The 15,070-nt window shown below is 40.5% G+C and overlaps 1 protein-coding gene across 5 annotated transcripts in view; it reads right to left on the bottom strand.

Annotated features, from left to right (window-relative positions):
• Nucleotides 1-15,070, bottom strand: part of PARD3B (par-3 family cell polarity regulator beta) — a 1,737,215-nt gene that overhangs the window by 1,267,880 nt on the left and 454,265 nt on the right. For 4 of the 5 annotated variants that reach the window (XM_040357287.1, XM_040357289.1, XM_040357290.1 and 1 more), the window contains exon 6: nt 8,048-8,134. The exons of the other annotated variant lie outside the window; for it this stretch is intronic. In XM_040357287.1, the coding sequence (XP_040213221.1) occupies nt 8,048-8,134 (87 nt within the window). The remainder of the gene's footprint in view (nt 1-8,047; nt 8,135-15,070) is intronic. 5 annotated transcript variants of the gene reach the window in all.

The following is a 15,070-nucleotide window of genomic DNA, read 5'->3' as shown; positions in this document are numbered from 1 at the left end:
CTAGTAGATGGCAGCAGATTTTTATTAGGAATGTCTTAGTACATTCATCCTTTCTTCAATGATATGAAGTTTGCCAGTACAATATGCTGAAAATCAGCCCAGCACCATGATGTATCCATCTCCAAACTTGTTGTTAAGGCGATGGATTTGGGGTGATGTGCCATTTGATCTCCAAACATGGTGTGTATTATGGCACCCAAAGAGTTCAATTTTGATCTCAACTGACCAGAATACATTCTCCCAGTATGTCACAAGCGTGCCTAAATATTGTGCAGCAAACTGTAAATGAGCTTCAACATGCTTTTCCTTCAGCAATGGAGTCTTGCATAGTGAGCATGCATACAGGCCATGACAGTTAAGTGCATTAATTATTGTTTTCTTTAAAACAATTGTACCTGCTAATTTCAGTTCTTTCTGAAGCTCTTCACAAGTGGTCCGTGGCTCTTGGACAACTTTTCTCATAATTCATTTTGCTCTTCTGTCAGAAATCTTGCGAGGGGCCTGGTCATGGCCAGTTTATGGTCATGCATCAAACACGTCACAGCGGCTGTCAGAAGGTCCCCAGAACACAATCCTACCTCTGCATGCTCGGTACTTCCCCAATGTCTGCCGCAAAGCGACAGAACTTGTCCCGGTCAACATACATCATGGCCCAAAATGGCACCCTGGCACAACGCACTGCTAAGGAGATGCACAGGGAGGTAGTTGAAAAGCTGTTCTCCATGCCACTCTCCACTGACCCTGCTGCATCTTCCAGCTCTCTAGAGGACTCATCCGGAGGAATATCTGAGGCTGATGACACAGTGCCCCTGGAAGACACCACCGGCTCGGGTTTCGCTTGGGACGCAGTCAGTACCCCGGGGGATGTTTCTACTAGGCCACACGTCCCCACCAGCCCTAGTGCTGATGGTGAACCTACACTGCGGGACATTTTCACGGCAGTAACTTCCTACAACAGCTCTCACTGCTGACATAAAAGGGGTAAAAACAGAAAGCACTTTCCTGTGGCAAGATACCAAAAAGTTGAGGGAGAGAACATCGCGCAGCATTCCTCGCTTTGGAAGATTTAGAAAATAGGATGAGAAAAAATAATGTGAGAGCTATTGGATTGCCTGAAAGAATAGAAGGAAAGAATCCTGCGGAGTTCATTGAAAAATGTCTGATTACCGCTTTTGGCAAGGAAGTGTTCTACCCCATGTTCTCTGTGGAGCGGTTCCACCACAACCTTTCCTGTTTAAACTATAAGGACAGGGACGCAATTCTGCACAATGCTAGAATAAAACCAGCGGTCCTGAAGATTGATAATGCCAAAATATCTATTTTTCCGGACTTTTCTGCTGAGTTGCAGAAACAATGGGCCAAATTCATGGATGTCAAACGCTGCCTCAGGGATCTCGACCTGAAATAAGCCATGCTATACCCTGCCCACCTACGATTTGTGGTGATGGGTTCAGTACAATTTTTGATTCACCATCTACGGCTGCACAATGGTTGGATCAAGAAGAGCAAAGGATCCGAGAAGCTTGCAACAGGCGTCCTGCCCCATCATGAACGGTATCATACCGCTCTTGCACATCACAACTTTATTCCACTTCTATGTACCAAGGTGGAGAAAGCGGTCGTTATAAGGAACTTTGTTTACCATCAAGGCTTATTGTTCTAGTTGTTGTGAAGTTGTTAAGACACTGAAGTGTGCTGCTACTGTTGCCCCCCAGGATGGTCTGGTACAGACCTCTCACCGACCCTTGGCAAGACGGTTTGGCCATGTTGGCCAGTTATCTTATGTTTTTTTTTTTTTAATCTTAAACCATGACCTCTTTATTATTTTCATTTTTTTGCTCTTTGTGGTTCCTACCACCCACAAGACTGCTAATCACCTAACTGTACCGCTTGGTTGCTCATTGGGACCGACGATGCCTCAGTTTTTTTCTTTATATGCTGGCCTGTGTTTCTCTTTGCATGCTGTTACAAACCCCTGATGTCTACTCATACCGCACCTACAAGTCTTCTCCTTGTTCCCATTGTTATAGTGTTGCAATGTCTAAGCTAACTAGATCATGCCTTCTGATCAGTATCCACAGTGCCTATCAGTGCAACCTGTGTCCATCAGTGCCACCTATCTGTGCTGCCTCATTAGTGCAGCCTATCAGGGCCCATCAGTGCAGTCTTTCAGTGCCTATCAGTGTAGCCTATCAGTGCCACATTATCAGGACATCAGTGAAGGAAAAAAAATATATATGTTTGCAAAATGTTATAACAAAATATAAAAAACAATGTTTCTTTTTTTTTTTTTTTAATTGTCTGTCTTTTTTGCTAAACAAACAAAAGAACAGTGGTTATTAATTACTACCAAAAGAAAGCCCTATTTGTGTAAAAAAAAAAAAAAGGATAAAAAATTATATGGGTACAATGTTGCATGACTGAAATTGTCATTCAAAATGTGATCATGCTGAAAGCTAACAATTGGCCTGGGCAAGAAGAGGGTATAAGAGCACTGTAAACAAGTGGTTAAAGCTTAAGTTTAGGTATGCATAGTTTTGCATAGTAATGAAAAATACCAAGTCACCTGGCTCTCTTCAGCAGCACCACTGCTCTTGTCTCTGGTATTCCAGATTGTTCAGGCACATTGAGCCTGAGGCTCGGTTCACACCTATGGGTTATTAGTGCACCTTGTGAAATGCACTCCAGTCCATTTCACAAAGTTTCCTATGGGACACATTGACACCTATGCTTTTTTTTTTACTTTTGCATTTTTGGAAAGGGACAGGGACATTGTGTAAGTGTGAAGGGTTCCTTGTTTTCGGTTTTTGGTTCAATAGACTTCAATGGAGTAGCTGCAGAAAAGCATGTAGTGTATTTTTGGCACTTTTTTTTTGCATTTTTTAATCTGCCCAAAAACAAATTGGACAACCCTAGAATTCTACCATTTGACCTTAAACCACCTATCTCTTTATATAGTATTGGACATCTTGTCAACAGGACCATGCTGTCATTTTTTCTTCTTTTTTTTTTATTTTCTTTCCCCATATTAGCCATGGTTTTTAATGCTTAATTTCCTAACATACAGTGCCTTGCGAAAGTATTCAGCCCCCTTGAACTTTGCGACCTTTTGCCACATTTCAGGCTTCAAACATAAAGATATAAAACTGTAATTTTTTTTAAAAAAAATCAACAAGTGGGACACAATCATGAAGTGGAATGAAATTTATTGGATATTTCAAACTTTTTTTTAACAAATAAAAAACAGAAAAATTGGGCGTGCAAAATTATTCAACCCCCTTAAGTTAATACTTTGTAGCGCCACCTTTTGCTGTGATTACAGCTGTAAGTCGCTTAGGTTATGTCTCTATCAGTTTTGCACATCGAGAGACTGAAATTTTTGCCCATTCCTCCTTGCAAAACAGCTCGAGCTGAATGGAGAGCGTTTGTGAACAGCAGTTTTCAGTTCTTTCCACAGATTCTCGATTGGATTCAGGTCTGGACTTTGACTTGGCCATTTTAACACCTGGATATGTTTATTTGTGAACCATTCCATTGTAGATTTTGCTTTATGTTTTGGATCATTGTCTTGTTGGAAGACAAATCTCCGTCCCAGTCTCAGGTCTTTTGCAGACTCCATCAAAACATGGCCGCTGAGTGTAGATAGAGCAAGGATCACAGGAAAAATTGCCGCTGAACAGCTGCTAGAGGCCAAACACAGGGCGGACCACAAAAACATGGCCGCCAAGCGCAGATGGGCAAACACCGCCTGGATCACAAGAAAAATGGTCGACAACCGCATGGAACAGGACACAGGTAAGCAAATCTCTTTATGGCAGCTCATAACATCTTATTTAGCGGACGTACATGGACAGTTCCCCATAGGTGAAGCCCCCCAGGTGAAACCCCAGCAGCCAGCCTAGCTCAGGGAGCCTAGGGAGGAGGGAAGGAAGGGAGGGGGAAAAGGGAGGATAGACCCCCTTACTCACCTCTCCAGGAATGCCCAGCTCTGTCTTCCTGCCGAAGCAGGGGATTACTACTTTCCCTTCCTGCGGGACCCTCTTCTGCATGGTGACAGAGGTGACTGTCGGCCTGGCTGCTGCGACTTGGCCCCTATAGACCGGTCACATGCATGCCCTGGAGCGTATAGCTCACCGGCCCCCGAAGAGCGACGGGCATGTTGTGGACAACCCAGTGCATAGCTATGGTCGGCGGGGGGCTTATCGAAATCTGGAAGCCCCTTTAACAAAGGGACCCCCAGATCCCACCTCCCCATGTGAATTGTACCCCTACCATTTCACCCAAAAATGTGTCAAAAATGTAAAAAAGACAAGAGACAGCTTGGGACAAGTCCTTTATTGAAAAAAAAAAAAAAAAACTATTTCCAGCCATGCAAATCGATCTTGTGACGTATTTTTTAAAAAAAATTGACACTTTTTTTTAGTGAAATGGTAGGTGTACAATGGGCCTGATAATGGACTGGGGGAACCCATGCCATTTTTTTTATGACTTTTTTTCTGTATTGCCGAGACCCGACAATTCATTACACCCGCGAGTAGTTAAGTGATTTTTTATTTTTTCCTTTAACCTCTTCCATACAGGGCTTTTATACACACCTCCATACCGGGCCTATTCTGGCACTTCTCTCTATTACGCAGAACCCCCAAACATTTATATGTTTTTTTTAGCAGACACCCTAGGGAATAAAACAACGGTCATTGAAACCTTTTATTCTGCACGGTATTTGCGCAATAATTTTTCAAACGCCTTTTTTTTTGGAAAAAAATTGTTTCATGAATTAAAAAAATAACAAAACAATAAAGTTAGCCCAATTTTTTTGTAAAATATGAAAGATTATGTTACACCGAGTAAATAGATACCTAACATGTCACGCTTTAAAATTGCGCACACTCATGGAATGGCACCAAACTTCGGTACTTAAAAATCTCCATAGGCAACGCTTTGAAATTTTTTACAGGTTACCAGTTTAGATTTACAGAGGAGATCTAGTGCTAGAATTGTTGCTGGCACTCTAGCGCACGCGGCGATACCTCACATATGTGGTTTAAACGGCGTTTACATATGTCGGCGGGACTTGCGTGTGCGTTCGCTTCTGCGCGCAAGCTACTGGGGACAGGGGCGTTAAAAAAACATTTTTTATTTCTTTTTTTTTTTTTTACATATTTAGTTCTTTTTTTACACTTTTTTATTTTATTTCATTTTTTTTATTATCACTTTTATTCCTATTACAAGGAATGTAAACATCCCTTGTAATAGGAATGTGTGTGACAGGTACTCTTTATGGAGAGATGCGGGGTCAATAAGACCCCACATCTCTCCTCCAGGCCTGAAAGCATGAAATCAGTGAAAAAAAATTCACCGATCTCATGTTTACCGTTGCTTAGCAGCCGCAATTGCGGCTTTGTTTACTTACGGTGACCCGGGCGTGACGTCATCACATCGCGCCCGGGTCCTCCGACGGTCATAGAGATGACTGGTGACCATCTGGTCACCAGTCATCTCTATGCTTCCTGCGAGCGCCGGACGATTCGTTCTCCGGGCCCCCGATGGCATGGGAGAGCCCGGAGAAGCACCGGATGGCGGCGGGAGGGGGGGGATGTCCCCTCCCGCCGCCTGTAAGAACGATCTAGCGGCGGAACCGCCGCTATGATCATTCTTACGTTGTGCAGAATCGGCGGCACAAGAGAAGGATATCTGAATGATGCCTCTAGCTGCAGGCATCATTCAGATATCCCCCCCACAAAGCCCAGGATGTCATATGACGTCCACTCTGAACGGCAGAGGTTCTTTGTGGACGTCATTTTACTATGGGCCGGTAGGGAAGTGGTTAAAAATGTCATTTTGCTGTGGGACTGTTCTAAAGACGGGAAAATGGAGCCACTTTACAGGCATACTATAGACCAGGGAAATGCAATTAGCGGACCTCCAGCTGTTGCAGAACTACACATCCCATGAGGCATAGCAAGACTCCGACAGCCACAAGCATGATACCCAGAGGCAGATGGGACTTGTAGTTTTGCAACAGCTGGAAGTCCGCTAATTGCATATCCCTGCTATAGACACACCCCAGGTACGCAATTTAATCGCTTAACGACCGTTGCATGTACATATACATCGGCAACATGGCACGGACAAGCAGAACGACGTGCCCGCACGTTGCTGCCTTTCCGGGGGTCCGATCGGGACGCCCCCGGTACATGCATCGGTCGGTAAGCCTCAGGGAGCGATCCGGGATGAGGGCGTGGCTATTCGTTTCTAGCCGCCCCCTCGCGATCGCTCCTCGGAGCTGAAGAACGAGGAGAGCCATATGTAAACACGGCTTTCCCCTGCTTCACTGTGGCGGCTGCATCGATCGAGTCATCCCTTTTATAGGGAGACACGATCGATGACGTCAGACCGACAGCCACACCACCCTACAGTTGTAAACACACACTAGGTGAAGCATAACTCCTTCAGCGCCCCCTGTGGTTAATTTCCAAACTGCAACTGTCATTTTCACAATAAACAATGCAATTTAAATGCATTTTTTGCTGTGAAAATTACAATGGTCCCAAAAATGTGTCAAAATTGTCCGAAGTGTCCGCCATAATGTCGCAGTCACAAAAAAAAAAACGCTGATCGCCGCCATTAGTAGTAAAAAAATAATAATAATAAAAATGCAATAAAACTATCCCCTATTTTGTAAACGCTATACATTTTGTGCAAACCAATCGATAAACGCTTATTGCGATTTTTTTTTACCAAAAATAGGTAGAAGAATACGTATCGGCCTAAACTGAGGAAAATAAAAAAAATTATATATGTTTTTGGGGGATATTTATTATAGCAAAAAGTAAAAAATATTGAATTTTTTTCAAAATTGTCGCTCTATTTTTGTTTATAGCGCAAAAAATAAAAACCGCAGATGTGATCAAATACCACCAAAAGAAAGCTCTATTTGTGGGAAAAAAAGGACGTCAATTTTGTTTGGGAGCCACGTCGCACGACCGCGCAATTGTCAGTTAAAGCGACGCAGTGCCGAATCGCAAAACCTGGGCATTTAGCTGCCTAAAGGTCTGGGGCTTAAGTGGTTAAAGGAATATTTCACTTTTATTGTTCCACTTTAACCATTATTAAAATCACTGCTCCCGAAAAAAACTGACTTTTTTAATTGATACATGTCCCCTGGGGCAGGACCCAGGCCCCCAAACACTGTTTTATGACAATACCATTCATATAAGCCTTTAAAATTTGCTCTTTTGCTTTTTCATGTCCCATAGACTTTTTGCAAACACCACAAATTGTTCGCTATTCGGCAAACAGGCGAACATTGGGCTCATCCCTACTAGTTACCAACCATATTGGGCAACAACATATTAAGCTTGTCTTTACTGCTTGGTTTGGTACCTGGTTTCTTTTGGATACCAGGTATTACAAATCAGTGATTTCCTGTGGTATTGTATGCTTGTACACCCAACCTAGGATGTCAGATGGGCTGAAGATCTTGAGAAGGTCGAGGAAAAGAACAAAGAGCCCATCCTATCCAGTAGTTCCCATGGGGTAGCTCTGCACGGATTCTTTTTTTAATCATTTTATAGATATACTGTATGTTTTTTTTTTTTTATATACTATAAATGTTATATATACTCAAAAATAGTTGGTTCCACAAATTCATAGGTTTTTATGTGATGCATGTTAACAAGGACAGTGAAATGTTTGCTGGATTCCATAGTAACATAGGAAAAAAAAGCATGTGTAAGTGTCTGACATCTAATTTATCGGTAGTTAGCCAAAGCATTAGGGTTAGTGGGTCTGAATACTGCAAAGCAGACCCTGCTAACTCTGCAATAGGAATGTAGTAATGTTCCTTACACCAAAATGCTGGTACTTGTTAAATAATTAGTCTATTAAAAGTTAACACTCTGGATACTTTTTATTAGATAGAGATGTCATTCAACATAATAGGTGTTCTTCAAGCCTGGTTAGTGAGGCAATAACTCAATGGAGCATACAAAAACATATTGACTCAATTTGTTGGTTTATTTTTTTTTTTTATCATGTAACTCACCGTCCACTAAGAGAGGAATAGAAAGGCACAACATGTATCCCCAAAGGCCCTCTGTCCCCTGAAATCTCTACCTTTCTTGACAACTCACTGTAAAAGAAAAAATGAAAAACATAGGTTGTGTTGAGGCAAGAGCAGTTTAAAGTAGCTATTACAAAATCTGAGTGGCATTTAGTGCATTTTTTTAGGCTAATGGTATTACTTGACAGTTCATTGCAGCAAAACTAATAGATCTCATTGAGCAAAGGGATTGAAATGAAAATTTCTATATAATGGAGAAGCTGGCATGCTTGACCAACTTTTGATCACCATTCACAGAAGTATTTGATGGAGGGTTTCATTATTCACCTCTTCACTGCTGGAAAGGGCAGCACCCTTACGCAGTGAAAAGAGGTCATGTCAATTTGCTTGTGTGCTGAGGAATTGCTATTAATGGCTCTTAATTCTGAAGCTTTAATTTAGCCTCTCACCTGCCTAGGCAGCAGAAGCACAAGCATGCTTGGTCAGATGCATTAGACGCCATGAGTGCAAAATGTTACTAATTTTCATTAGGCATGGCATGCAGAAAAACAACTGGACTAACGAAAATAACTGAAAAAAAAAATAGCTTTAAAAACAAAACACAAATGCAAACTTAAAGTGATTCTAAAGGAATATATATATATATATATATATATATATATATATATATATATATATATATATATATATATATATATATATATATATATATATATATATATATATATATATATATATATATATACATATACATACATACATAATATACACGGTTTGCGTAAGTCGTACGTCCAGCATAAAGTTATTCCCCATATATGAGGCGCAACTCATGCAAAGGTATGGACCAGTGAACACAGCCGTCGTATTTTACGTTGTTTACGTAGTACGTGAATAGGGCTGGGCGTAGGTTACGTTCACGTTGTTGGCAGTGATCTGTTGTATCTTAGGGAGTAGTTCTGACGTGATTCTGAGCATGCGCACTGGGATACCTCCACGGGACGGCGCATGCGCCGTTCATTTTATTAGCATGGCTCATTAGCATGGCTCACGCCCACTTCCACCTACAACGGCTTACACTGAGGAAACCCAGCGCAGTTTGGGAGGCAAGTGCTTTGTGTATTCTGTGCTTGCCTCTCTGCGCTATGTCGGCGTAGCGTATATTAGATACGCTAAGCCGGCATAAATATGCGCCAATGTATGTGAATCCGGGCCAATATATCTTTTTTTTTATTAACATGTTATAGTTATCTGCTCTGTGCAATGGTTTTGCACTGAGCAGTCTCAATCCTCTTCTTTTTGGGTCCCCCGCTGGCAGTCCTGGCACCTCCTTCTCTGGCAAGTGACCCCCAATAGCAACCATTGAGCAGGCTCACTGCCAAGCCACTAGCTGTGCCCCTGTTAACATACAAAGTGGGCTCGGGCCTGACCACTCTTTTTCCTCATTGTTTGACTGATTGTGATTGACAGCAGCAAAAGCCAATGGCTTCTGTTGCTGTGTGAGCCAATGAGGAGAGGGAGACCCATGAGAGCCACTGTTTTCATGCACATTGCTGAATTGAGATGGCCTTAATGCATAGAATAACATTAAAGTGGATGTAAACCCTCACATATACCCAGCAAAGTGAAAAGCCTCAGATGATACACCGAGATGAAACAAATCTCCCTACATAAGTTTTACTGTATATCTGCTGTCTTCGGCTTTATATACTGTTTAGAAAGTGCACATCCTGTTAGAATGTATCTTCCTGATTTACCTGTGGGTGTGGATTGTTGTCCTATACCGGGAGACAGCTAATTGGCGGAAAGGCACACATTCCTTCTCCACATAGGCAGAAAAAGGAAGAAACAATGCAGACTTGTGCTGTGAATAGACAAGCCATCTCCTAATCTATTTATAGCACTCACCTTGACACAAATTTCAGCCTGGTTTTATCACAGTTGACGGAAGAACTTGTCAGAAGTTATCATGCTGATAACAGAAGAACAGAGCAGGAGAAAGCCATGGGACTCAGAGCTTTGGAGAGAGATAAGAAAACACTATAGATATATGTTCCCAGCTCAAATTTCATGATTGGGTTTACATCTGCTTTAAGGTAAAAAAACCTTGAGTCTTTAGAACCATTTTAAGACCTACTAAATTAAAAAAATCTGTAAAACCAGGACAACCAGCAACTAAAGTATCCAGCTACACAAAATTCAAAGCTTACATATTTGCACTAGCACTTGATAATTTTTGTTATCAGATCACAAATACTCATATCATCAAGCACGGAAGGAGTGTATGTATAGCCAAAAATGAATGATACATAATTCCATAATTCACCCCATCATAGACCATTTCTAGAAACAATTATCCCTGCTATTCTTAACTGGTCAGCTGTCTGCAAATTTACTTGAACGGTTGGCACTTATTCCTTCTTTTCCAACAGTTCAGAAAGAAATCCCATGATGTTAAACTAGCAGTGATTGCTTGATGACTTCCTGTCATCATGAACATGTGTCCGTTTAATGAGAAAATCTAAAGTTGACATCTGTCAATATAATTAAAGATGGAGGGGTGATCTCTCATAGGGGATACCTGTCACAGTGATAACTGTCAAGTGTGTCACTTATTTTGTGGAGATTTCCACTTAGTGCTGGTAATATTTCTGGGGAGAAAAGGAGAGAGAAGAAGAGATGGGAATAGTGTCGTACATTCCTGTTTCCAGCAGGAAACAGAGCCTTCCAGGTACAGCATGGGAAATGGATATGATGTCACTGATAATGCAGCTTGGATGTGGCTACGCATTTGCGAAGCATGCATGCTCCTTTCTCAAGCCATTCAGCATTCATGTTGGAAGAGGTATTTAAGGGCACCGGTGGCCGTAGGACAATAAAGCCAGTCGGACGCAACATAACAGAATGCCCAAAATCAGGATTTAGATGAGCAATCAACAAAATAAGCCAACTTATAAACGGAAATAACCATACAATTCCCCCGAGAAAGACAGAGGTATTTAAATAATTTAAAAAAAAATTACGCTGAATGCATAATAAAAATTATCTATTGGGCACCATCGTTCGGGCACAGGATACCCGTGCAAAGCTGGTTTATATCCAGTTTATGGTGAGTGCACTGTAGACTGGTGGTGGGTATTCACTGCAAAGTTTTACTGCATCGCACAGAGTGGTGGATTTTGTTTCCCTTAAAGAGGAGGTTTAGGTTCTACTGTGGGTTACTACACGTTCTAATACCTCCCATGTCTGGATAAAGAACTGTTTGAAGTGATTCATCAAGCTTAGTCACAAGCAATCTTTTTTTCACTAACTGTTGAATATTGTTGTTGTTGTATTTGGTTTTTTGATCGTTGGACATTCACATAGTATATGTTTTTTTTTTTTGTTTTTGTTTTTTGTACTGCACTGTTATATATTGCTTATATTGTTTCAATAACCCACACTTTTAATCCTGACAAACGTTTTTGATGAAATAAAAAAAAGTGGTTTGGGACACTATGCTTGTCATTGCCATCTTCTACAAGACGGTGATGGTCACCAAAATGTTTCCCGAGTGGTCAGATAGTTCTTCCTATGTAAAACATGTTGCATAAGCACATAAGGCAGTAAATGACATGGTCAGTAGAGCAGGTGTAAAAGTCATCAGTGGAATAAGTATTTTCATTGACTACAAAAATTCTTCTGACCATACTGGATATATAGGTTAGCATGGCCCTATAGCTTGAATATGTTCCACCTGATGTACCGTTAGAAATACTAAATATATTCTTTTTTTTTTTCTTTTTTCTATTCCCATTAGTTGTCCGATAACATCCGGGCCCAGAAATATTGTCAGGTCCTACAATTGGGATGATAGCCTTCAGTGTTATCTTGCTCCTGTAGATACTATAGATTTTGTTTTAATAGCACTCTTTTGCAGCCATCCACATTGGGTTTCTTATAGCTTAATATACATAATTATATATTTTTGGCAATCTATTATGTTGTGTCTAACTGGCTGGGCTTTATTGTCCTCTGGTCGCCAGTGCCCTTAAATACCTCTTCCAACGTGGATGCCAAAGGGCCTGGGGAAGTAGCATGCATGATCCGCAAAGGTTTAGCCACACCCAAGGTGCATCATTGGTGAAGTCACATCCATCTCCCGTGCTGTACGCGGGCACTCCATAAGAACCTACACCGCACTTCCCATTCATCCCAGTGGGAGTAAACCAGGACACCCAGAGAGCAGAGGATAGATGAGCTTTACTTGTACAGTCATTCTGGGAGTTGCTTGATTATAAAGCAATAAATTATGTTTTCACTAACGACTACACTTAGATGGCGCTTGTTTCTTTCCCTGTTATAGTGTAGAAGAGGAGTATGCATGGGGAAAAAGTCCTTGTAACTGCAATCTGGAAAATTGGATGTGTTTGGATCAGTGTTGATTTCCACACTAATCTTAACATAGTAGGTAGACCCAATTATGCAAATAGATCTAAACACATGCATTGTTTCCTCTAAATCTTATATTTACTATGTTGGCACATTTTGTTTTTGTTTTTGCTCCTGTGGATTTAAAACACTAACACTTCATAGGTCATTGAAGTCACATTACCTGTATATGTAGACCTCTGGATGAATTACATTATTTGTAGCTTTATGACATACAGAATTGTATCCCAAGATAAGCTGCTTGATTTTGGAGGAATGAAAGATTATTAAAAGTTATATATTCTGAAATCCCGCAGGCCTGCCTGTGACGACCTTCAAACACACAATGACAGTCTGCTGCCCTTTGCAACAATAAATTCTAAATATCAGCTACCTCCAGGAATAACACAAAAGCCAGTGATACTCCTTGTGCAAATGTGTTGTGAACCTGGCCAGCAGGACCTGGACTCCAAACATATAATTCAGTAAACACAGGCAGGTTGAATCAAGTTGATGTTGAGTAAATTATTTTGCGAGAGAGGGTCTTTTGATGAATTGATATTATTTTGCAGGTAATTAAAATAAAATAGCAATGTTTTTCCTACTTAAAATGTATCCCAGTGTTCACAAATATTATAACCCTTACAGTAGAAAGGAAGAGAGCTTTGCATTTTTTAACAAACCATCTTCAATAAGTTTGATTTTAAAACAGTATTGCCAATCTGGAAAGAAGATGATGTTAGATGTGCTAGCAAATTAAGATAGACTTGACTAATTAAAGCTAAAATCCACCTAACACTTTTTAAGTTGTTACAGAAACAGATTTTTGTTTTCCATTACCTTTTGGAATACAGGTTTTACATGAATGAATACAAGCTGAACATGGTAACCCCCCCCCCAAAAATACTTACCTGAGTTTCAAAAGTTTGATACCTGCGAGGTATCTCCCCCTAACTTCTTACCGGTGTCAGTCTTTAGCTGTCTTGATTGGCCAGCGTGGGATGTCATCAGGCCCATGCAAATGCAGAAGTGCTGTAATTGTGATACACAAGTAGTGTGTCGGAATGTAAACAAAGCTAATGTATCGAAGAAGGGAGTAACTGCTCAGATGTAATTGATGAACCTCTTCACTGAATCCAAAGCCACGGATGCTGGCAATGCATATGGTAATGCAAGAATAAGAAGGAAGGTTTGGACAGCCACACTTCAAAAAAGTGTTCCTTTTATTGTAAAATCAAATCACAAAATGCCACAGCAAAAAGCCAGATGCAAGCTGACGTGTTTCACACTGTAACTTAGTGCTTAGTCATAGCTAACACACATGACTAATGGATATTAAATATATACTCTGACCCACTGATCACATGGCCAGTGGGATAGTGGTTGGAGACGCAATTAAAAAGTAATTAACTGGTATCTCCTGTGAACACAGATGAATCAAAACATGTGATTAAAGTGGTAGTAAACTCTGTACTACCACTTTCACTTACAGGTAAGCCTATAGTAAGGCTTACCTGTAAGTATAAAGAATATCTCCTAAACCTGTGCGGTTTAGGAGATATTCCCCTCACAATGCGCCGCTGACTGCAGCGGCGCATGCGCAGCGGGGATCTTTGGCTAAAGGCCCGGAAGCCACCGAACCTTGCCGGACAGAAGTCTCCCGCGTGCATGCGCGGGAGTGACTTCAACGCCGCTCCAGCCAATCACAGCGCTGGAGTGGCGATACCCGGAAGACACGCCGAGGCAAGATGACATCTCCCTCGGTGTGGACCAGGTAAGTTCCCGTAACCTTGTTACAAGGTAAGTATTTCATAATGAGCTAGTATGCGGTGCATACTAGCTCATTATGGATTTTGCTTTTCAGGTATGAAAAAAAAAAAAAAAAACAGTGGCGGCTTTACTACCGCTTTAAAAAACACACACCCCCATCGAAAGACCTACATTTTATATGTGTTTTTGTTATTTATTTTCATTTGTTTATCTATATCTGTGTTTATATATTTTATATGTGTACATTTTGTATGTCTCTCTATCTATCTATCTATCTATCTATCTATATATATATAAGCAAAATATGTCTTGGTCATTTGTAAAAAATGGTGAATGTAAATAAAAATGTATAATATATAATCAAGGAGGGAAACCTGAATGAATCTTTAAAAACACCCAATAAGTTGTGAACTAGTGCAATGCAGTGAAAAGGTTGGATTCAATTACATTAAATAAAATAAAAATGTAATTAAATGTTGATTGTTTGTAATGTGTTACCAATTAGATGTGACTCATCGTGAAACTTTGGAATCAATGGTACATAATATCCAATAATAGGCCCAGGAGGATGACGATAAGTCTACATATAGTGATAATAGTGTGCATATTCGGTAATCATGATATTGTTTATAAAAGTACCCTTAATAGTACCCATGGACAAAGGTTAATCTGGATATGATTGCTATAAAAGCTGGGTTTGCATTATTTGGTTTATATTTATATTTGATTTTTGTACTATAAATATGAACTAATATTAAAATGAAAATAATATTATATTCTAATATAATAAAAACATGATTTTTAAAAGCTAATGTATATTCTATAGTG

The sequence above is a fragment of the Rana temporaria genome, chromosome 6, assembly GCF_905171775.1.
Source record: "Rana temporaria chromosome 6, aRanTem1.1, whole genome shotgun sequence".
NCBI classification, from domain to species: Eukaryota; Metazoa; Chordata; class Amphibia; order Anura; family Ranidae; genus Rana; species Rana temporaria.
The sequence above is the reverse complement of the archived record's forward strand: the minus strand, read 5'-3'. Positions and strand labels throughout refer to the sequence as shown.